The sequence below is a fragment of the Strongylocentrotus purpuratus genome, unplaced genomic scaffold (assembly GCF_000002235.5).
Source record: "Strongylocentrotus purpuratus isolate Spur 01 unplaced genomic scaffold, Spur_5.0 spur5_scaffold_21, whole genome shotgun sequence".
In the NCBI taxonomy this organism is placed as follows: Eukaryota; Metazoa; Echinodermata; class Echinoidea; order Camarodonta; family Strongylocentrotidae; genus Strongylocentrotus; species Strongylocentrotus purpuratus.
Window position 1 is genome coordinate 18,677,555 of NW_022145607.1, and position 25,355 is coordinate 18,702,909.

The 25,355-nt window shown below is 34.8% G+C and overlaps 1 protein-coding gene across 1 annotated transcript; it reads right to left on the reverse strand.

The window, feature by feature from the left end:
• Positions 1-2,666: 2,666 nt before the first annotated feature.
• LOC584165 (cAMP and cAMP-inhibited cGMP 3',5'-cyclic phosphodiesterase 10A-like) lies at positions 2,667-20,640 on the reverse strand. Its single transcript, XM_030994215.1, has 18 exons — positions 20,601-20,640; positions 20,108-20,166; positions 19,309-19,359; positions 18,809-18,867; positions 17,822-17,873; positions 16,930-17,072; positions 16,134-16,226; positions 15,425-15,623; positions 11,008-11,156; positions 10,588-10,600; positions 10,367-10,509; positions 9,327-9,477; positions 8,337-8,543; positions 7,192-7,313; positions 5,964-6,075; positions 5,053-5,133; positions 4,297-4,385; positions 2,667-3,080 (listed from the first exon to the last, which is right to left on the reverse strand). Exons 1-18 carry the CDS (start codon positions 20,638-20,640, stop codon positions 2,993-2,995), a joined length of 1,851 nt encoding a protein of 616 aa, XP_030850075.1. The 3' UTR covers positions 2,667-2,992.
• Positions 20,641-25,355: the final 4,715 nt, after the last annotated feature.

The following is a 25,355-nucleotide window of genomic DNA, read 5'->3' on the forward strand; positions in this document are numbered from 1 at the left end:
TCTACCAATTTAGAAATCCTGGTACCTGTCATTTGTTACCTCTTTTTTACAGAGAGAAACAACTCATCAAAGTCGAAGAAATGCACTATTTTTAATGCACAAGTATATACATTGTAAGCACCCTGCGTTTGGACATATAAATTTACATACATGTATACATGTTTTAAAAAATTGAGTGTGTACCGGTACTATTTAGTTGTATTTGTTAGGATTGTATGGGTTAAAGTATTACATTCCCATGTTTAAGAGATCATATCCTCAGTTAAATCTCTTCTTGATTGATACAGGCAATATGATGAAAACAATTACATCTTATAACATGCTACAATCAACCAGAGCCGATCTATATGCAGAGTTTGGCCAACTTGTTTTCAGTGTATAAATTGGATCACCATTTTCGTATCATTTGAGATTTCACTGAAATTCTACATTTTTGACCAAACAAAAATTCATCTATTTAGTCAACTTGTACAGTGTACATCATATTCTGTTGTTTGTATGCAATGTGCATGTAGCCTTTGTGTTAGGGTATTCATACATGTATATCAACCTTTGATCTAACAATTTGTTATTTATAGTAAGTACAGTCAAAGAACAACTCTCTATTTTGTTTGAAACGTAATCTTTCAATAAAACATCTGATATTAATGTTTTTAAGTTAAAAGAGTGGTCCCACAATTCATTGTATGTTAAGATAATAACACCATTGCAGTAAGTTACTTTGAGTGAGATTGATTTTGATATTGGTGATTTGGTCATGTTTATGTGAAGTGAAATGTGCGACAAGTACCCATATTTTGTGTACAAAATGCAGTTAACTCTGCATAAGTTCAATCTGTTTGGACCCCCCCCCCCCTCAAAAAAAAAGTTGGCTTAGGAAGTGTAAATATCACGTTTCTGCATAATTCAGTCCCCCGAAATTGATTCTACTTGTGTGACTTTAATTTAGGCAGAGTTAACTTGTATCATACATTTCCATTTGTCTCCAAAGCAACTTTTCTCATGGATGGGATACATAGAGAGTGACAACACAATCATCTATAAATCATACAAGTCAAAACGGTTGTGTCATAGATACAAATTTTAATTTTATTATTGAACATTCCAATAAATATTTACAGAAGCAAGCAAGTCGATCCAATAAAGTAGACTCAAATTGATGGTACAAGGACATCTTTGGCAAGTAAAGCAGAATTGAATGAGGTATATATGTACATGAAATGTGTATTTAAATGATATTTACAAATGCATATAAGCTATTACTAAAATACATACATCCAAAGTTCATTAAATCAAGTTCACACACCAATAAACCGTAGGTATAACATTGATATTTTACACCATTGTGACAGAAATTAGTTGCATGGAGACCCTTTGAAATTTGTAAACAATTTATATCAACATTTTCTGAATACTATGACGGAAGAAATTCAGTATCTGAATAGAAAATACATACATTTTGATCATTTAAAAAAAAAAAGAAGGTACATTACATTCTTAAGATTTCCAGGCCATTCTGAGTATTTTATTCTGTTATTCAAATATATAATTTAAACAAATTAACGGCTTATATCATACAAATATACAATACATACATGTACATGAGTGAAATTTCAGTGCAACAGAAATACTTAAAAATCATTGATCACCAGTGTCTTAAACAACTTTAAGAAAGGGTTAACAAACCACACACCAAATATCTAATCAATACCCACTGTTGTCTGATTGTTTTATGATAGTACATGTAGATAGGCCATAATTTCAAATTAACTCTGTAATTATGGCATACATACATACCATCTTCTTTACAAATGTACATGTACCTGTATATACACGTATTTTGAAGGTTCCAGACAGGCACTCATTACATGTACTCCTTCAAACTGGTCTTTATTTTTTCTTGGTGAATTCTTTCCTGCAATGCAAACTAGTCTCCCCCTATTCCTTAATTTGTTCATGTCCCATATACCTCTCAAAAGATGCAGTTGGAATTGGGGTAGCATGAAATTTCAATTTATCAGTCAAGCCACCTACATTTCTACTGTATATTGCATATTTCTGCAAACATGAGGTACACACACACACACACACAGGACATGCCACCAAGTGTTGTATCAATGAGAAAAATAAATATACCTCAGGATCGAACATGAATGCTTTGTAAGCAATGTTGCCAGGTCATTTTGATAAATCGTACATCAAAGTGTTTTTTTTCTTCTCTGAATTAGTACAATATGGAGATAATGTCGCAATAACAAAAGGCACTTTGTGTGATGCTACGGGTGGTAACGTTCCCAAAAGTGGTGTGTATTCCCACAAAAAATAGTTGAGGTCAAATGTATCGACTTTATACCTCAAATTTAAACATCAAATTTCGGATTATTGCTGGCCTTTCTTGTTTCCATGTACTGAAGGGGTTAAGCGTGCAAGTACATACTTGTTTTCTCTGGTAAACAGGCACAATATCAGCTTTAGAAATCATTCTTTATCTAATCTTGATGTTGATAATATTGCAATAAAATGCACTTTCTTTGATGCAACAGGTTAGTAACGTTCCCAAAAGTGGTGTGTATTCCCACAGAAAATAGTTGAGGTCAAATGTATCAACATTAAACCTCAAATTTCATTTAGGATGATTGTTTGCCATTCTTGTTTCCATGTACTGAAGGGGTTAAGCATGCAAGTACATACTTGTTTTCTCTGGTAAACAGGAGGCAAAATATCAGCTTTAGAAATCATTCTTGATCTACTCTTGATGAAGATAATATTGCAATAAAATGCACTTTCTTTGATGCAACAGGTTAGTAACGTTCCCAAAAGTGGTGTGTATTCCCACAGAAAATAGTTGAGGTCAAATGTATCAACATTAAACCTCAAATTTCATTTAGGATGATTGTTTGCCATTCTTGTTTCCATGTACTGAAGGGGTTAAGCGTGCAAGTACATACTTGTTTTCTCTGGTAAACATGAGGCACAATATCAGCTTTAGAAATCATTCTTTATCTACTCTTGATGTTGCTACGTTCCACATTGATGCCGCCTTGCCTTCTTTGACCAACTGCCACTGCTGGAGGTTGTCCCTGGAAAGAATGTAGGAGAAGATGGAATCAAATTAAAGTTGGATATATTTATTCAACTTTTATATAGGGGTAAAGTAAGAAGAGAAAGAGAGAGTAGGAGGGAAGAGGGTAAGAGTGAGAGGGGATATTAAGAGAGAAGAGATAGAGGGTGGGTAGGGGAGAGAGTAAGATAGAATAGAGACTGGAAAGGGAGAGAGTAAGAGAGAGGAGATGAAGAGTATGGTGAGGGGAGGGGAGAAAAGAGGGGAGTGGAATGCGAAGAAAAAGAGAAAGTCAGGAAAGAGTAAGAGAATGGAAATAGAGAGAGAGAGAGAGAGGGGGGGGGGGCACAGAAGAGAGAAAGGGAGAAGAGAAAAATAGTGTAGGAATCCAACTTACTTGCATCCTGACAAGAGAGGTTGAGATTCAGTATAGTGAGGAGAGTGGGAAGAGAAGACAAATGGACAGTGAAGGAAAGAGGAAGACAGGAGAGAAGGAGAAAGTAAGGGAGAAGAGAAAGAGATAGAGGGGGAAAGAGAAACACAGATGAGAGAAAGAAAGAAGAGAAAAACAGTGTAGGAATCAAACTTACTTGCACCCTGACACGAGAAGTTGAGATTCAGAGATGGTGAGGGGAGTGGAACAAGAAGACAAATGGATAGTAAAGGAAAAAGTTAGACAGAAGAAAAGGAGAAAGTAAGAGAGAAGAAAAGAGATAATGGGGGAAAAAGAAACACAGATGAGAGAAAGAAAGAAGAGAAAAACAGTGTAGGAATCAAACTTACTTGCATCCTGACCAGAGAGGTTGAGATTCAGTATGGTGAGGGGAGTGGGAAGAGAAGACAAATGGACAGTGAAGGAAAGAGGAAGACAGGAGAGAAGAAAAAAGTAAGAGAGAAGAAAAAGAGATAAAGGAGAGAGAAACATAGAAGAAAATAAGGCAGAAGAAAGTAAGAGAGAAAAAAAGAGATAGAGAAGGAAAGAGAAACACAGAAGAGAGTAAGGCGTAAGAGAGAAGAAAAATAGATAGAGAAGGAAAGGGCAACACAGAAGAGAGAAAGGCAAAAGAGAAGAAAAATAGATAGAGAAGGAAAGGGGAACACAGAAGAGAGAAAGGCAAAAGAGAAGAAGAAAGTAAGAGAGAAGAAAAAGAGTCAGTGGGGGAAAGAGTAAGACAGGAGAAAAGGAGAGAGTAATTAAGGAAGAATATAAAAACAGCATAAGAATTAGAACTTACTTGCATCCTGACAAGAGAGGTTGAGATTCAGGCAGCAAGTCTGCTATATCACTGAAGCATGGCAAGCAGACGTTTGTCAGGAACTCAATCTATCATCAACCACAAGAAATGGGGCTGGTAATTTTCTTTCAGTGTGAAGAATTACTTTAACAAGATGGGCTAAATACTCCAATGTGCAAGATGTTGATTTTGAATGATTTTTGTTTTGTAATCTCTGAATGAAGAAAACATCACTAATTGCAAATGCTGATATTTATTTTATTAAGCAGTATATAGCTTATTTTAGTATTGTTGCATCAGAAAAGGCGTTGTAAAATATTTTTCACTAATACTTTCAGAGGTCATGCTGGCCATCTTGGTCTATCATAATAAATTCATCACAAGAATTATTTGTATATCATATTATATGTAAGGTTGAGTGTACAAGGCCTGTTGCACAACTTTTACCACTGATGGTAACTTTGCCATCAATGGCAACTACCATGGTAACAGGGCTCAACAGCCAATCAAAATCAAGGTTTCCTTCGTAGTTATCATTGATGGCAAAGTTACCATCAATGGTCAGTTTTGTGCAGCGGGGCCCAGGTGAATGGTTCATTCTTCCTAACCCTTACCTTAAACCTATATGACATATTTTCAGTCCAAGCTAACTGTGCATTAAACCCTTTGGAAATGTTTTGTCATTACAAATGAAATTGTTTTTAATGTGTTATTGATTCTTTGGTAGCTAGAATTCATTCACTTCTTAGTATATACCTGTTCTTGTGCACGGTTTGGTTGATTGTCTCTGTCCAGCATCTGAATAGGGGTTTCCCCTCTCTCCTTTTCAATATCACCCTAGAGGGAAAGAATGCGAACAAAGTGTTTTTAGAAAAAAAAAACGCACAATCATTATAATCAAAGTAGTATTAACAGAGACAACACTAAAAGCATTTTTTGTATAGTGCTCAGGTCTGTCATAATTAAGCATTTATCCTCATTAGTTGATTTCTTCTCTGTCTTCCTTAAATGCATCATTTAGAATATAAGCTTTTAAACCCATTATAGCTAAAATGACTAATGTTACAGTTTACTTCAGTTTCTTTTCTCCTTATGAAATACATTTATCTTTGATGTTGTTTTGATGCAGATTGTACTTTAAGAATCTTTTCTGGAGGAAAACAAAATATATAATTTAAAAACAACCCAGGAAATAGTAGATGGGTTCTATCCATCTTCTCCAAGATCAGTCCTGATATAATTCCTTGTCCATATTAAGGCTCAAGTAACTTTATGAAAACAGGTTAGTAAGATAACATTCTTAACCCTAACAAATCCCAACATTATGTCTAGTGAGGTATAATGAAAAAAATTGTCTTTTTTTCCCCTCCATGTCACCCCCATTCAATGAATGGCGGTTTACAGATACTCTTTATCATTACAATTTTTTATTGTTCCCGGACGCTCATGAAATATGATCGTACCATTCAATGTGTCACCCATACAGCTGTAGTCTACAAAAAAAGAGTACTTTAACCCTTTTAGCCACATTGTACTTGCACAACATTGCCTGTTGCCATTCATCAACAAATCAATATTTCGATCACTAGCTGTTGCATGGCAGCAGTTGGCTCAATCATGCAGTAAAGCTTGACGAACAAGGCTTTGGAGAACTATGCTTGAACTACCTGACTGTAGAACTCTTCGTAGAGACATTCAACAATCTGCTGCTGAATGGGCCACATCTTGGTTGAGGCACAAAGGTCACAGGCCGTCATGCACATGTTACGAATGCTCCATCTGAATGATATGAGATTATGATTCAATCTTAACATACTCTCTTTATCTCCAGGGCACGTTGCACAAAACTTATAATTGATGGTAATTAACTTTGCCATCATGCAATATGGTATGAGTCAATGGAAACCTTGATTTTGATTGGCTGTTGAGTCCTGTTACCATGGTAGTTGCCATTGATGGCAAAGTTACCATCAGTAGTAAGTTTTATGCAACCGGCCCAGGTGTGATCAAAGTGGATAAAACATTTATTAATAGCATTTTCATTTTTTTCATTTTTTAAAATTTAAACACACAAAAGCAGCAACCAAGGTTAGCATGTAAAACTTTGTCACCCTAAAGCATTTACTTGCAGGCCCAAAAGAAGTATATGAATGATTTATCAATCAAACCATGATTTATTCATTACAAGCACCAAAAGGAATACAAGAAAGGAGATGTGTTGATCAACAGAAAGAGAGAGAGAAATATAGAAAGAATGAAAGTGAGAAATAGACGAATTAAGAAAAAGAACTCTATATAAAATGTTTATGTTTGTCTCATAATACTGTGAGCGCTTTGATTGTATATGTTGTAACTGGTAAATCGCTTTATATTAAAGAAACAGTTATTAATGTTATAATTATTATTAGGGTACAACCTTATACTAGAAATTAAAGTTTTTCACTAATTTATTCTTAAAGTATTACAGTATTCAAAAGAATAATATTTTGACATCATATTCTAGAGGAAAATGTGTTATTATAATCAAGGTTCCAGAGAGATAAAAGGAGATGAGGAAGAGAGTGAGAGAGAAAGAGAAAAGAGGGAACAGATCATTATCATGTCCGTCTGTATTCTAAAATCTATTTAGGAATTACCTAATTCAACAAACTATTTCTTATAAATGCAATGAAAAATACTCAAAGTTTGACATCCTATTCTAGAGACTCTATAACCATGGACCTACTCAAATTCGAAATTTGTTGGTCCAAAAGTAAATTTGTTGCGTTTACATGCAATATTCACGTAAAGCACTTTATAAGAAACCGTTATTAATGTTATTATTATTGTTAGGGTACAGTAACAACCTCATACTAGACATTTAAAAAAAAAATTGAAGTAGGTCCATGCTCTAACCTGTGATGATCTATGGTCCAATCAAAGGTTTGAGCAACCAGCAGCTTGGAGAGCTCCTTGTGGTTTGGGAAGAAGTTTGTAAGGTCTGTCGACATGATGATATCTTGAATCAGATCCACTATCTGAATAGTAATGACAACGATAGCAACGGTGTTTACATATCACCTTTATATTACACCCTACTGATCAAAGCAGTTTACAGTATACTGGATTCAATTATGATTCTATTAATAATATGATAATATTCATTATTTTGGAGCGCTGAAAATAATAATTAATTACCAGTGCTTACAAAACTACAGAATGCGACGTAAAGTACATACCGGTAGACAGTAGACTCATTACCAAAAAGGTAAATCGCATTTGGTTACTGAGGGAAGAAGTATTTTTATGGGATCCTTTGAAGGAGGCAAGACAGGTTTAATAATTCACTGATGGAAAGTGGTATATTGTTTCATGTTTTCGAATCAGCCACTGTAAAAACATTTTTCGGTAGATGAGGGTGATTCTCCACTTAACATACACACTGTCTACTCCACGGAGGTGCATTCCAGCCAGTCACTAAATTAATCAATCTATCCAAATCGATCCTCCGGCTAGTCAACCATTAATCAATTGACCAAGCAATAAGTAAACAAATTCATCACAAAACAATGCCTTTCAAATCATCAACCAATTACCCATTCAAAAATCAATCACTTAATTCATCAATGAAGATTCACTAAATCAGTTAATCAACTGATTAGTCAAAACGAGTTATTCCATCAATCGATTGCAACTAACCTTCTTGAATGTGGAATATTAGAGAACATGTACCTACCTTGTGCCCCCTTTTGATGCAGAATGGAGACGGTCAATGCAAAGTGATGTCTCTTAAACCAATCAATCAATCATCAAATAATAATCAACCAAAAAAACAACCAATCAAGATTAAACCAGTCAATCAATCAATCATTACAAACCAACCTTCTTGAATGTGTTAGGTGGGAGATGAGAGAACACATTAAAGCCCTCTCGATGCAGGATGGAGACCGTCATTGATTGCAAAGTGATGTCTCTTAAATCAATCAATCAATCATCCATACAACCAATCAATCAATCAATCAATCAATCAACCAGACAACCAATCAATCATTTTTTTTAACCTTCTTGAATGTGTCGGGTGGGAGATGAGAGAACACATTGAAGCCCTCTCGATGGAGGATGGAGACGATCATGGCAAAGTGATGGCTCTCCATGATGGAGGATGAGTAGAGTTTACCGAGAGGGGTTCCAAACTTGGCATGGAAGCTGTTGGTCAATCCACGGTGGTCCATGTCATGGCAGATACTCCCAAAGAACATGGCGTACATCTGGGTTGTAATAGAGTGAAGAAAGTTTAATTTCTTGCATTTCACCACAAAGCTTTTAGAGGTCAATTTAGCTTGAACCAAAACGATTTATTTTACCTGTAATATTCAATTGAATTTTGAATTTCTATACAATTTTCTTTATGAACATATCTGTTCTATTTGGGGATGGTATCAACATTGTAACTAACTTTAAGATGTAGTTTCGTCCTCAAGAGTGTTGTTTGGAAAAATGACATACTGTATGAAACTGATTAAGCATGACAACTTACTGCATGTATGGTAGGCACAATTAATAACACAACTTTTATTGAGAAACACAATTATATTAAAACCTGCTCCAGTGACCCTCTGCATAGATGGACCACTTAATAATGATAATAAAAATAATAATGGTGGCTTCTTACAGGTGTATATAGTACACATGTTCGTCTATAAAGACCACATTTAAAAAAAAAAAATCCTTGAATAAATGTTTCAATGCTACATGTATTACAGAAACCTGTACATGAAGGCCATCTGCCTATTAAGATCCCTTTTCTTGTCCCCCTTGAGCGTTCTTTAAAAACAGGTTTCACTGTAAATATGATTACAACTAGCCTAACTCTTCATCTGGGAATCTTCCCTCACTGTGTAGAAGAAGCATGAATAATTTGACACACATCAAAGGCATGACAGAAGTTATAGAACGGGACCAGCCTATTTTTTTTTTAATCTCAAGTACATTTAAAGATGAATCCATGGAATAATGTATTCTTAAAGTTTTTTCTTGACTATTAAACCCACCTCCTCATCTGTGAATCTGCCTTCACTGTGCAAGAGAATCATGAACATGCAATGACACACATCAAAGGCATGACAGAAGTTATGGAATGGCACCAGCCTGTAATGCTTCCTGACAGTCAGGATGAATCGAGCTAGAGTCGTCAGGTCAAAGCTGGGGGGGGGGGATGTAGGAATAAATTACATGAGGTCTCATTAAATTTGTACAATATTTGCTAATTACCAATCTGTATATAGAAAAATCCTGAACTTGTCATTATAGCTATGTTGTCAACTTTATATTAAACTGGGAGAGACAGTGGATATAATACTAACCAGACTAATCGGGATTGGGAGTATGCTATTTTTACTTCTTTGTTTGGGGGTGGGGGGGGGGGGGGTGGGGGTTCCTTTTAACAAAACCTATCAACATGTTGTATCTATGTGACCAAACTGTTATGTGAGAAATGATCAAATCAAATCGGCACAAATTTAATTCACTAATCAGCTTCATGATAATGGACACATGCCTTAGCTTAAGTTGAAGAAATGCATACTGTTCACACCAGGATCAGCAATAACTTGCATGCATATGTACAGACACTGCCCCCTTTAGTTTCCCTTAGTCTTTGCTTAAAAGCCTGTATGAAAGGGAATTTATGAATATAAAGACCAACGGACTGGCTATAGAAGCGTTTATTGTGTTTCTCTTGACTGGTGTATACATGCATTCATGCATTAGTCTTTTTTCAATTATTCTTTTATTCTACCTACGAAGCATGCAAAAAAGGGGAACAAGAATACATTTCCAATTACTTTGAGATAACGCTCAAAGTAGCAAAACAGGGGGATTCCCAAAAGAGAAAATTGAATCTAATGAAAGGAAACAAAGTTATACAGCCAGACCGATAAACCCAAATTATCCCTTTCAAGCATTCTGAAGAAAATTGATTATCCATTTGGTCTACATAGTAATATTTCCTTTCACCGGTTGTCTTTGGGAAGTGTGTGGTTTCTGTATCGAAGCAGGAGGATTGAGCAGTCTACATATTACATACACTTACCTTGATGGTCCAAAGAGCTTTTGTACCATGTAGATGAATATCTCATTTAACGAACTCACGTAAGGTCTGCTGTGAAAATCAAACCTGATGGAAAGAATATATACATACATGTTTGTGGAACATTTTACTAGATAGTCCAAAGCCTTCAATTATCAAATATTCTTCTTAAAAACTGCACACACAAAAAAAAAAAACATAATGGCAAAACATTGTATACCTACATGCAGGTATACCCTCATCATTATTATCATCATCATCATCATCTTTATTTGGTGTTGTTGTTGATATTTTTCTCATAAATGCTTTGACAAAATAAGAATCTCAAATGTAAAGAAGTTATAATGATCAGCTTTGCAGCAAGAAGAATGTATCTACCCAAATGTTAATGCAACTGCTCCTTAGAGTTCCATACATGTACATCTGGCTTCTTTTTTGTCTTTTTTCTTTTCAATTATCATTCATTTTGGGTTAATTTTGTTTTCCATCTGACAGAGTTTCAATGTTAAACATTTCAAAGTTACATTCTCAGCAGATACCAAATATAATTTTCAACTGAATAATTTGTTTGAACTTGGAAATCTACCAAAGAAGCGCACACATTCCAATGTTTACATGTGCTTTCCACTAATTCCTTCACTTACTGTTCTATCTCCGTTGGTACTGTGAAGCTCTGTTTATTCCAGCTATTGAGAAGCCTGTCCACCTGCTGCTCACTGCATGTCGTGTAGTAGATCAGCTGCTCTTGGACTACGGCAAGATTTCTCTCTGACTGCTGGCTATCACGGTAGATCTATAATGGAAAATGTAGATAAAGTTAATGATGTACGTACAATTAGATCCACAACAAGAAACGTCTTCTAATTAGTTCTTTATTTTTTTTAAATACTAAAAATTTGCAAACGTGAGTAACTCACCTGGGCCCTGTATCATAAAACTTACCATTGATTGTAGCTCTGCCATCAATGGCAACTGCCATGGTAACAGGGCTCAACAGCCAATCAAAATCAAGGTTTTCATGGTAGTTACCACTGATGGCACAAAGTTACCGTCAATGGTAAGTTTTGTGCAACAGGGCCCTGCTGTCTTCTGAAGAAGTAGAATTGTAAACATGCCTTTCAAACGCTCCTCTTAGGTACTTAAACTGGTTTGCTACAAGTACGTCTAGTGTATATGATGAAAATCAACTAGCCCTTTCACAAGCTATTCAATAATAAACATGATGCTTGAGCATTTCAATGCGTCTACTGCATGTATACATATCTAGAGAATTATCTATGCTATCTTTAGCAGATGTAGAGTTGCAACAAATCTAAAAATTGATATACTGGAATGCTCTGTCCATTTCAAAAATCATCTTTCAAACAATTTGAAACAAAAATCACTGAATTGAAACGATATTGAAATCTGAGTTCTAATCTGCAAGTTATAAGGACCTTGCTTTCTACCTTAGATGTAGATGTAGCCAAACTAGACACCGGTATAATTGTAACTTCATCACATTGATGTTGAGGTTTTCAGCTACCTGTTGAGGATCTGAAAGTTGTGTATTGTTCGTACATGCGCCCGAAAGTCGAATACTGCGCACCTGTTTGGCATTCAGGTTTGACTAGGGCAGACAAGAAACTGATAGAGATAATTCAGAAACGAGCGTGTCGCCTCATGCTTGGCCAAAGATACACGAGTTATGATGATGCCCTCAATGTTCTTGACCTTCCCACACTGGAGGAGAGGAGGGAAAGGTTAACAAAGAAATTTGCGAGTAACCTCGCAAAGGAAACGTCCCCCTTCTATCACTGGTTCCCCCTTACGCGAGCTTCTCGCACTTCCCGCAACCTGCGCAACGCTAATGACTATTCTGAAATCAAATGCAAAAATGAGCACTACAGAAAGAGCGCACTCCCCTTCATTGTGAGGTTACTCAAATCAAAACTGGAATAATGTAAAGACAGATCGTTTGTTCATAAATGCTGAGCATATACGTAAATCAAATTGTTATCTTATAGATGTGCTTGAATGAAAACTTATATTGTTTACTGAAGGTTTACTGTTTTGTTTATACGGATTATATTGATTTCAATATTGCATTACCAACCATATTCTCTATTAGCCAATAATAGGAAGTGAAACTATAATTTCACTCTCCAAGCGACTTAATAGGTGAATTATACTTCCATTTTGTTCTCCATATACATGTACCTTGCACCCACATTAAAATAGGCCTACTTTGAAGCATGCAAAACAGATAAATTTTCTTAGCACTGATCATAATTTATTCAACTGTTATATTCCTCCTATGAATTTGCTTTTAAAGTCATATAAAACACTTATTTTTCCACATCCATTACCCACTTCCGTTATCCCACCATCAATATTCTTTGATCTAAGGTGTACCTATAATTTTTTGTTATGAATGTACTATTTTTAATGACTTTGTAATACTATTGTATTTTGTGCAGTATCCTTGTGTTAATTTACTTAATTTAATTAATTTTTAATTAATTTGTGTCTATTTACCCCTTCAATGGTTTCTTATACTCAGAATATTAAATCCTTATTGAATATCCTTTTTGAACTGGTTTTTAAACTAGTTTGGTACAAATACGTCTATCGTATATAGTGGAAATGAACTAGCCCTTTCAATAGAAATATGATGTTTGAGCAATCGAATGCATCAAGAGTAGTATTAGCTATGCTTTCTTTAGTAGATGTAGAGTTGCAAAAATCCTAAAAATTGACAAAATGGAATGCTCTGTCCATTTCTAAAATCATCTTGCAAACAGTTTGAAACCAAAATCAATTGAACCAATGTTCAATTCAAATCTCAGTTCTAATCTGCAAGTTATAAGGACCCTGCTCTCTACCTTAGATATAGATGTAGCCAAACTAGACACCGGAATTGTACCTTCATTACTTTGATGTTGAATGTGTAAAAAAAGAAAAGGTTGTTCTAATAATATTTCTGTTCAGAATTATAATGGGTTTGCGCCTTCTAATGTACCTTCAGGTTTTAATCGCCAAGCTTTCTTGTGAAGAAGTTGACTTAGAAACAATCCATTTAGCCCTTCAATGGTTTCTTATCCTTAGAATATTAAAGCCTTTTTGGATATCCTTTTTGAAGCTCCATGAAATTGGATTACTGTAAACGCTGTTATTTTTGCGTGATTAATTTCTTGTGCTGAGCGACCCAAAAAAATATATGCGGGTTCTTAACTTTGCGTTGCTCACAATTCAGCCCATTCAAAACATGCATGAGAAGTGATGCTTATATTTTCGCGAGTTCTAAAATTTGCGCTTAACGATCTTAACACAAAATATGCAAAATTTAATATACCGCGAATATTATAAAATGTATGAAACTGGCTTCTATTTGCCTTACTATCTTTAGAAGATGTAGAACAACTTAGACTCAAGTAGTTGATTATGCTCATTTATTCTGTACAAGTTTGATAAAATGATCTTTTAGACTCTTTGGAAAACTTTGTTGTATCAAGGTTCAAGTCTCAAAAGCAATGTGGAGAGCCTCTCGACAGAATTTTTTTAATTCTTTTAGGTGATCCTCAGGCATTGGCTGGTGCTAAATATCATTATGTTTACAGTATGTTCTATCATTTGTTAACCTTGTGATATTTTGTATGTTATCATCTTGCCTGGAAATGAAATAAATAAATAAATAAATTTACAAGCTGTAACTGAAATGCTATCTACTAAAGGTGTAGATTTATGGGTGTGCAAGAAAGTTGGGATTGATTGCAAGTTGCAAAATTTGCAACTGATATTTGCAATTGATTGGAATTCAACTTTCTTATAATGCCCCACTAGTCTCCTAAATTTCTTAGGATTTTGTTGGGATTACAATTTAAATTAAAAAAAGTTGAATATATCTAGTTTTTATTCTCTCCCTCTCTCTCTCTCTCTCTCTCTCTCTTACTAATTTGAAAATTTGCTTCTATTTGCCTTCTATCTTCAGAAGATGTAGAGCGAAATTGCCTCTTGTAGTGGAGTATGCTCATTTCTCTCTTCAAGTTTGATTAAACAATTTTTGAGACGTTTTGGAAAACTTTGTTGTATCAAGGTTCAAGTCACAAAAGCATTTACAAGCTGTAACTGAAATGCTATCTACTAAAGATGTAGACTTATTGAGCGTTGCAAGAAAGTTGCGATTGATTGCAAGTTGCAAAATTTGCAACTGATATTTGCAATTGATCGGAATTCAACTTTCTTGTAATGCCCCACTTGTCTCCTCAATTTCCTAGGATTTTGTTGGGATTAAAGTTTTAATAATTAAATTTCGTGAAATATATCTAGCTTTTATTCTCCTGCTCTCTTTCTTTCTCTCTCTATCTCTCTCTCTAACTAATTTGAAGCTCCATGAAGTTGGATTAGATGTTAAAATTGACTTCTATTTGCCTAGCTATCTTTAGAAGATGTAGAACAACATAGACTCAAGTAGTTGAGTATGCTCATTTATTCTGTACAAGGTTGATAAAACGATCTTTTAGACCTTTTGGAAAGGTTTTGTGAATCAAAGTTCAAATCTCAAAAGCTTTTCAAAGCTGTAACTGTATAGCTATCTACTAAAGATGTAGACTTAGAAACACAACATTTCTAAGATATTACTGGTTTTAACTCTATAAAACAGATAAGCATCTTTTAAACAGGTAAAAAGTAGCAACCATGTCTCCTGCATACACATTGCTCTGTGTGTCAATAAGCCCAGTGCCCTTCATCACAATGGTTTACTGGTGCATATGTGAACCATAGCTACTTGAGATAGATAGTTACATCACTGGAAGTTGCTTCTGATTGGTGGAGCTACCGCCTCATCGACCCGCCCACAAGCCCCAAATGCAATCATTGCGAAGTTCATTTACATGTTTGAGCATTTGAATGTGTCAATTTATGAAGCTCCAAATAGTTCCCTCTCATCTCATAGAGATTGTATGTGTATGTTGGAGCAACATGATTTAATTTATGACCGCGTATGCGTAGATGTGTGTGTCACAACTATCTCTCTCAAAACGCTACGATGTGCACAAGCCTTGAGAAGCTAGGACCTACCCTGGAGAAGTGAAGTGCTAGAGCACAGTACATGGCAAAGATCTTGAAGTTACTCTCATCCGTCTGGTCAAAGGCGGTGGTCTGACCGTCTTGACCCATCTTGTTGATCATCTGGACGACGCCGATGATGAGACCGTGACTGGTAATGGGCATGCACAGGATGGAGCGGGTGGAGTAGCCCGTCTGCACGTCCACCTCCCTGTATACATCGGAGAAGAACACGAATGAGTGACATTGATGATGGAGGTTATTCAACGGTCATCTTCCTCTACTTAATGTACATATTGTGGGTGATGACTCAGTCCCACCCAAGAAAATTAGAAGTGTACCAATTCACCGCCACCCTTAACTATGTAAACAGTGGTAGAACAATGATAAGGGTTCAATTAAAAGAGGTATTTTATTTGTAAATATGGGAAGAGTTTTGCAGGATGCCTCCCGGGCGCCGCAGAATGTGATCACACATGCTGTAGAAATGAAAATCAGAAGGGTCCCGTACGGTCTCTAAAATCCACGGCAAGTAGCCGGGAAGGGAAAGTCGTACAGGGCCCGGTGTACATGAGACCTAGGCATTTATTAGGTTGTAGTATTTTACAATTAAAGGAAAATCTGTTTAAGACACTCTTCTTGTATGACCATATTGGAAGGAATATCATGAACTAGATGAAGAGTGCAAAAGGAGGTAAAGAAGGAAAAATGGAAACCAAACCTGTTGAATCTTCGATCTTGGTAAGCATCTGGAATGTTGACAATATCACCGGTCTTAGCGACATGTCCAGCTATGCCTCTACTCAATGGGAACCTAGCACAAAAACATAACACAGGTAAACTGTAAACATACACCACATAATTAGATAAGAACCACTCAAGTAATTTGTTCAAAGATTTACTATTGTTTCCTTACGGTTTAGAACATTTTTGATGTGCATGATCTTTTGCATCTTGTGTGAATTAGGCATCTTTCAGTTTTTTAAGCATACTTTAATTGCTTGTCTGTTGAAAGAAAGAGGCCAATCAATTTGATATGTTTAGCAATATTTTACCTTAATTCATTGTAATTGAATCATCTTTAGTGCACATGTATTTTTAATAATATATAACGTCTTTGATGTATTTCGTGTACTTTTAGTACAATTAAGTGTATATCAACATCATTTTGTGAATTTTGAACACATTTAGTGCAGAGCTACCAAGTGTCACACCCTCGGGCGCCGAGTCATGAAAATGTCACGCATAGCTGGTCTTTGAACTTGGCGTCTCTGTTAGTGTATATTTGGATGTTCTTCTAAAAAGAGCACTTTACCTAAAAAGCTTGCACAACAAATTTTGATTTGATATATTCAATGAAAAAAAAAAAAAAAAACTTCAAAATAAGCATTGGGGATGCTCACAAGTTGTGTGCAAAATACCCCCTCCCCCCCCCACCCCCCCCCCCCCCGCAAAAAAAAAACAACACTTTATTTTGATACTCAGTATAGAGGATGATAGAGAGAAATAATTCTGACCTGATCTGGCTCTTCTTGACAAAGACTGGTTTCCCATCCCTGTCTAGGCCATCATCAAACTGGTCAGCGTACAGCTCTTCTGCCTCAGTGTCTACCAAGAAGAGAGCGCACCGGTCTGCACTCACTAGGCTCTTAGCAAACATCTGTGAGACAGAGTATTCAGAAAATGAAAAGTGATGTATTGATGAAGGTGTTGCATCCATATAATGTAGCTTTTAAAAAAAGATATGATCGAATTAAAGAAATAGTGATTGGAGTGCCAAAGATAATGTATTTATTTATAATAATAATAATAATAATAATAATAATAATAATAATAATAATAATAATAATAAAAATGTGACACTTGCTTTAATTAAGTAAAATTGATTTGCGGTATATTGCTCGGTGATGTTCCTACATGAAATTGCAGTTCCTCAGGCGTAGCCGATTCCTGCTTAAAGGGCTTGAAGTTTTTTTTCTTGATTTACCAGGCACTTAAAATATGTGATCTTGATTTTTTTTAAATTTAATATTTTACAAGAGTATTCTACAGAATATGAAGGAAAATATATTGGAAGAGATGTTACTTTAAACGTTACAATGTTCAGTATATCAAATCTTCATATTGCTTTGTGTCAACCAGTACTTCATACTTTAAGCTAAGGGATGGAATACTGCAGGTGTCAAATAAAAATCATTGTGTGTTATGTATGCTTATTATGCAGGACCAAGAATTGTTATCTTCAATCAGCTCTATTCCTAACCCGCCAGAATATAATCTATACTTACAATACTGAAGATTGCTTTAACCCTGTGCTTACGGGAACCTAGCGGTCCCTGTGTTAAGCCTATGGGGCCTATATAATTCAGTAGTCAAGGGGTTAATAAGATGCATAAGGACTCAACTTACCATGATGTGCTGGCTGAGGTCATCGATTGCAACAATGTCATCAAAGATTACCCTGCAGCAGAAACATACATTTGAGCAATCTTATATATAACAACTTTAGAATTTCTCATACTACTTCACGTGTATAGTCTTGGTGCTATACAGCTCTGATTACATGAATTTTCCAAACATAACTAGAAGAATAACATTGAAACAACAACAAAAGTCATGAACTTAAATACGTTGATATTGCCACAAACCAGCATTGACTTTAAAAATCAAAAGAATGCATCTATAGAACTCACCAAGGGTATAGGAATCAAATACCTACACAATATATAAACGACACTTGATGTTAGCGCTCTGAGCCTTATGGGAATGGCGCCCTAAATGTTCATTGTATTGTATTGTATTCAACAAATCAATCAAACACAAGCATGCAAAAGTTTCATGAAATACAAGATAACATAAAAACAAACCCTTTCAGGCATTTAAAAATGTGTGTATGCAAATTTCAAACACGTCCATTTCTTTGTGAATTACTTTGATGAGGGTATGACAAAAAGCTTTAGTATGTCTGTATTCATTGCTATATTTCCACTTCACTAAGAATGTTGAACACATAGTACCTTGAACATTATTCATATTTTCAAAAACTGGATTCTTGAGAAGACTTGTGCTGTTATATTGCATATGTTCTACCTTTGTTAATGTCATCAATGTGAAACAGGTAATTAAATATATAAACAGAATCAGAGAAATGGTGTTCTTGTTAAAACTTGAATAACACCAAATGTTCTCAAGAACTGGTAAAAAACAAAATTAATAAGCTGAACAAGTTGAACAATTTTAATAATATAATGTATTACTACTACTAAAACAAAAGATTAGCAACACTGTAATAGCAAAGTAAAGAAAAACCTCTATAAACTGATTAGCCTCATTAACAAAACTCTCTCATATCCAGCTTATCAACTGTTGGTTGAACTCCCTGAACATTTGTATTACCTAGATACTTCCAGAAGGAAATCATTGAACTCCCTCTGTTTCATGAGACCATTGCAAACCTGTATGATATTTAAGGTGCCCGACAAAATTTACTGGATGAAAAAGCCTGAATTGATCATATTTTTTTGTTTAAACATTGTATAAATTTCACGACAGGAATTTGAAATGGATAAAAAAAATAAGTAGACTTCTGCAAAAAAGGGTCAGTGTTGGGTTTAAAGGTCAAATTCTGCTGTGAGATGCATTAATCTAGGTCCATAGAAACTTACAATTTGGACATGCACTGTATGCTATATGAACAATTTTTTTTTTAATGGAAGCTTCAATGTGAAAGCAATCTCATAAGAATTAACAAGCTGCCATAGATGTAAAGTGTTCCATTAGCTTTTCCTGCATTGCTATGTTACACAAAAACATCTTCATACACACATACAGAAATATTAAAAACAGGTTGATAAATATTTGATACTGGTATGCTCACATATATATTGCAAATTTACCTGAATTTTGTCCAAAGCGATGGCCACCCAAGTGAAGTAGGTTCCTGCAATCTGTAGATATTCAAAGGAAATATTTGATTTGATTTGATTTGATATGATTTGAAAAGGCATTAATAAAAAAAAAACACATGGCAGCTCACAGTTGAATTGAGTGGAATTTACATCATAACAATTTAAATAAATGCAATACAAAGTAAATATGATACAATTTGACATTAAGACTTATACATAATCAAAAAGAAATACATTGTAGCCATAGCATGTATATCAAAATAAAATAGGGTGAAATTAAGCTTCATACAAATCAAGCCAAGAGCTCCAAGACAGCCAAGACTGATAGTACCCTGGAGTTATAACATACACTTTAAATCCAGACAGCAACTAAAAGCTATCTGGTTTTAAATAATCAAACTCAATATAACCCACACTCCAAAACTTTCTCGGTTTTGATTACCATGGAGAAACTTGTAATAAACAAGAGATATGAAAATGATGAATTTATTTGTATCTGATGACTATTTGAATTTCAATATACAGTGCGTCCCAGAAAAAACGAAACCGAGAAGTATCGATGTTTTATCATAACTTAATCCCAACCATAATTAATGAATGATACATATTTGGAAAGCTTAGAGTCTCCTCTTTCAGTTGATGCTACTCAGATGATGCATATTTCATGCATAAGTGATCAAAAGCAATTTGAAGGAAGGAAACCAAAAAGACATTTGGCCGCCCAACATCGATACTTCTCGGTTTCGTTTTTTCTGGGACGCACTGTATACAAAGACATGTTGCATACCTGCTTTTCTTGTTGCGTGAAGGGTGGGCTGCCAACTTGCCGACTCAACTCAATCACAGCTGTGTATAGCATAGAAATAAAAATACAAGTTTATCATGGGCAAACTTTTTTTATTCAATAAGTGGTCAACCAGCATGTGTCACTTTTAGTTGTTTTTGTTATTTTGTTTCCTTTTGTTTCTATTTGTTGAAGGAGCAAACTACCTAGCTTCTATGTATTTTCAAATTTGTAACCCGTGAATAATCTGTAAGTGATTATTTTGGCAGTTTTTTGTAGACCTACATGTATGTTTGTGTGAGTTGGAGTTTTTAATATTAGTTTTCATTTCTCTATAGCCCTTGCAAATGGTCTCATTTAATGGAACAAACTGGTGCATTGATACCAAGACACAATAAAGATAGAGCAGGATGTGATGAGAATTCGTTCAATTATTGTTTCTTGTTTTAGGACAATCTGATAAGGAATTGCCAAGTTATAACCCTCCTTTTGTCACCTTGCACGATACCTGGTGAGTCTTGATAGACTCCAAACATTAAACCAAATCTTTCACAAAGCTAGGGCTGGACAGACAGTCTTCTCACTTTTTGATGAATTATACTCATTTTGAAGTTGAGAATCTCCTCTTTTAGAATCTGACCTAAACTTAAACAAAAATCTGGAATTAAAAAAAATCATATCTGCCAATCTTTTGGTGGCCTCATGATACTGGATTACAAATGCCAAGAGACACAAAGCCAACAAAATAATTAAACATAAGATCAAAACAAATCTATTTCACAAATACGCATAAAGTCAAAGGAGTGAGTTACTCAGTAAAAAACTACAAACAACAATCTTTCAATGTCCAATTGGTCAATTAATGTGTTTATGTCACATATAAAAAAACCTTGTACATGATAAAAAGCACTTATGATACATGGTACATATTTTGATGTATTAAGCATTATATGAATTCAGAATGTTATTGCCTTTGACACTATTGAGCATTCCAGAATACTAGATATTTTAAAGATATGTTGCGGTATCGACGGTGTTGCTCTCGGCTGGATCGAGTCATACTTGTCTGATCGACATCAAAAAGTTAAAATTGATGGCATATTGTCTCTGACTCTTTCCAGGTGCCCTTTGGTGTGCCACAGGGCTCTCGGCTCGGCCCTTTGCTTTTTATGTTATACACGAGTAATCTAATCAAGAGCACTCAGGATAATTTTCCTGAAGTCTCCTGTCACTGTTATGCAGACGACACACAATTATTTTTATCCTTTAGACCATCCACAAGTTCTCAAGATGCAAGTGTTTCAATGTTGGAAAAATGTGTTAATTTTATTCATAGATGGATGCTTAAGAATAATCTTAAGCTAAAGGATAGTAAGAGTGAATTTTTGGTTATAGGAACTCCACAACAGATCTCAAAAATAAGCATTAACGGTGTAAGTGTTGGATCCTCCAATGTGATACCCTCTGTTACAGCAAGGAATTTAGGAGTTTACTTTGATACTAATTTGAACATGGAAACACATGTTAAAAATATATGCAAATCAACATACTATCTTCTGTACAATCTCAGACGTATCCGCAAATATTTTGATCAAGAAAGTATAAAATTGGTTGTACATGCTCTTATCACAAGTAAGCTTGATTATTGTAATGGGTTGCTGTTTGGAATGCCTGATTCTCTGATAGCTAAGTTACAAAGAGTCCAAAATGCATGTGCAAGACTTGTCTATCGTCGGTCGAAATTCACTTCAACCGTACCTCTTCTGAGAGAACTCCACTGGTTGCCAGTCCGTCAAAGAATCTCATTCAAAATATTGTTAATCGTCTATAAATCATTGAGTGGTCAAGCCCTAATTACATCACAGAATTACATGTACTTCAACTCAAAGTCCAGTCACACAGTCGTAGCCTGCGCAGTTCCACAGATAAATTATTGTTTCAGATTCCCCATGGCAAAACTAAAGTAACTCTTGGGGACCATGCTTTTGCTATTGCTGCCCCCAAACTATGGAATAACTTGCCAATAGAAATACGAAGCACTCCATCTCTCAATGTTTTTAAATCCAATTTAAAAACTTATTTGTTCAACTGAGAGATCTAATTTTGTAGAATTTAGTAAAAAGGAGCTCTTGACCAGCGCAGCTGAATATATTTTGTATAAAAGCTGCGCTATATAAATTTATTATTATTATTATTATTATTTATTATTATTATAACACTAAGGTCAAATTAAAGAAACATGACCTTTAAGTTGCCGTAAGCCTTAAGGAAAGCTACTGATTGACTCACCCACAATCTCTCCATTGGGTTGAATAAGAGGGAGACTCAGGACAGACTTGGCTAGGCTACCATCCCGGCCAGTCCCTAATGGGAAGCGCTCATCCTGCATTATCAAAACATGATGTTATAGGAGAAAGAGATTGTTAGGGCTATATCGGATTTCAGTTATCATCTCTTTGTTCTGCTCACGATAACTTTATGAAATGTCAAAAATATGGAGAAATCAACAGACAATTCATTTACACGTTCACAGGTGCATGGTTTGTTGAAAGCCAAAAGTGAAATCATGTGTAAAACTATACTACTAAATGCCCTTCTGGATCTCAGCTCACTACATGTACATGTGTAGGTCTACATAGAGGTCTACATATCATGCAACTCAAGTTACCGGTAATGATTGAAATAGTCAAAGTCCTGAAAACGAACATCAGATAGGGATTATAAAGTGAATCTTCCCATGCAATACTGGACATAAAAGATAGAGACAAGAATATGTGTTGATTGACATTGAGGTACCACAGTATATCATTTAAAATTAAGTAAACAAAATTAAAAAGAGAGTGATGTATTTTTTTCTCTTATTAATACCAAATACCAAAAAAGATAAGTATATTTCAAATAGGAACAAAGAATAAAAAATGAAAATATTGAATACATAGAGCAATGAGAATATAGGACTCACTCCTAAGATGTCCTCTGAAAATACTGGTTGCCTGCTGTGGGCTACATGAGCAACGATGTTTGTTCCAGGATCAATTGGAGCAAAGGGAGTTAACTGGATGCTAAATAGAATAAATCAACAGCATTTACAAGTATACTTTCTCTTGACGTGCAATGACCATACAACTTTGTACTCTTATTCACCAGTATAATTGTCCATCTTTTCAATGCATTGATCACAAATGAGGGTTTGGATTCCGAGTAAGAAAATATGCTTGTAGGTTATAATGTAGAATCACAATCAGGTTTTAAATCTCAATTTTGCTGTACAAGTATGTGGGTCATTGAAAACAGTAAGTCAACATCTAAACGAAAAAATAACAAACAAAAAATCCCACCAATATACTCAAACTAATTACATTTCTTATCAGGGGTCTAAAAGTGAGTGAAATGACTCCCTTACTATTGCATATTTTATTGTACTTTTTTTTTAGACTTCCCGATTATTTGAATAAATTCAGAATTTCATGTGAGATGCATTCATCAGAGGTATTAGGCTTTATATTCTTTGTTATTTAGAATTGTTCCCGTGTTACACTCCATTCCATTGATATCTAAAAGTCTACAACACTATCCTGATTGTCAGTACAATTTTCATAGTGTAAATGGGTGAAATTTGAATACTTACCACTCCTCTCCTTCACTGCACAGATACAAACTCTACAAAAATCAAAATAAATATATTTAAATATGTAAAGAATCACAAGCATCAAATGAAATAAAATTACAAATTGAAGCAACAGAAGATCAATAGATGGCATATATTGATGCATAAATTTTGTTCACATTATTTTTTAAGGAAAACAAAGAGGTTGTATGCACAACCAAAAAACAAATATAAATAATAATGATTACACAGTTCATCCTGAGAGCACGAAAGGATAATGTCATTTTTTCTCCATAAAATGGCAACTACAATAATGCAATCAAGAATAGATGACCGCTGCTTTAAAGTTTTTTTTTCTTTCAAGTTAAAATTTTACAAGTACAAATATAAAATGCTTAAAATAGACTGACTTTTTTTTAAAGGAAGTCCTTAAATTTTACTTACATTCTCCTGTGCACCAACCATGAAGAGGAAAACTTCATCAGCTTTAACAGCTGTACAAAAAAGAATAAATTAGTACAAAATAATAATGGTTCTACATGTACATATATCCAACATGAGATGCTATTTCTTAACACCATTTTAAAATACTGCAAATCTCACTGATAGCTTACTAATTTTACCTCCTATTAAGTCTCCAAAGTTTATCAGCATCATTTTCTTATACAATGTAACAGAATCATTGTTTAGTCTATGAACGCTGCTTAACATACATATTATTTACCTCTACCTCTTAAAATTGCATACATGTTCCCCAGTTATTTTCAAAAGCATATCCATAGGTTTTTATCCATATTGTAAAACAGTTGGTCAATTTACAAATAAGAATGATAAAGTTTATGGATACAACTGGATTTACGTAAATGTTTAAAAAAAAAATTTTGTAATGTTAATTTAAACTTAATTTAAAGAGTGCACCGAATGCAAATTTCAAAAATTAGCTCATTCATCAACAATGACTATAGCATCTGTTAAGCACCAAAAGGGCATGAACTCTGTGTTAAAAGCTCTAATGTGGTGTGCAAGAAAGTTGCAATCAATTGCAAATCCTCAAAATCAAGTGTAAGTCTTGCAATTAAATGTAAATTTGCAGTTGATCACAACTCAACTTTCTTGCAACGCCCCATTAGTAAGAGAGAGAGAGAGAGAGAGAGAGAGAGACAGGGGGGGGGGGGGGAATAAAAGCTAGATCTAGTTAACTTTTAATCTAATTGTTCAAACTTTGATCCTAACAAAATCCTAGGAAATTTAGGAGACTAATTCGGTGTTGCAACTTGCAAGAAAGTTGATTTGCAATCGATTGCAAATATCAGTTGCAAATTTTGCAATTTGTAATCAATCGCAACTTTCTTGCGACGCCCCATTAGTTGATACCCTTCTGACCATTTTACCTGTTGAGATGTTGGAGCTGAGTTGATAGAGGACATCAGGTATGCCATCATGTTCCTCGATTCTCTCCACCATGTCCACAAGGAAAGTCTTGATGTCATCACCGGTTTTCGGACACTACAAGGATTGTCAAAATCAGGTTTAAAGTATACTATTATCAGTATTTTCCATTTTGAGATGGAAGAAAAATTATCTACTAACAATATCAAATTACTTTTCTTTTTAAATGGGTACAGTTTAGGTTTCAAGCAAAAC

Coding starts and splice junctions, on each gene's coding strand:
- LOC584165 (XM_030994215.1), bottom strand. CDS start 20,640: ATGTTTGGAGTCTATCAAGACTCACCAGGTATCGTGCAAG. Junction 16,227..16,929: donor GTCAAGAAGAGCCAGATCAG/GTCAGAATTATT, acceptor TTTTTGTGCTAG/GTTCCCATTGAGTAGAGGCA. Junction 7,314..8,336: donor CACCCGACACATTCAAGAAG/GTTAAAAAAAAT, acceptor ATTACTATTCAG/ATAGTGGATCTGATTCAAGA.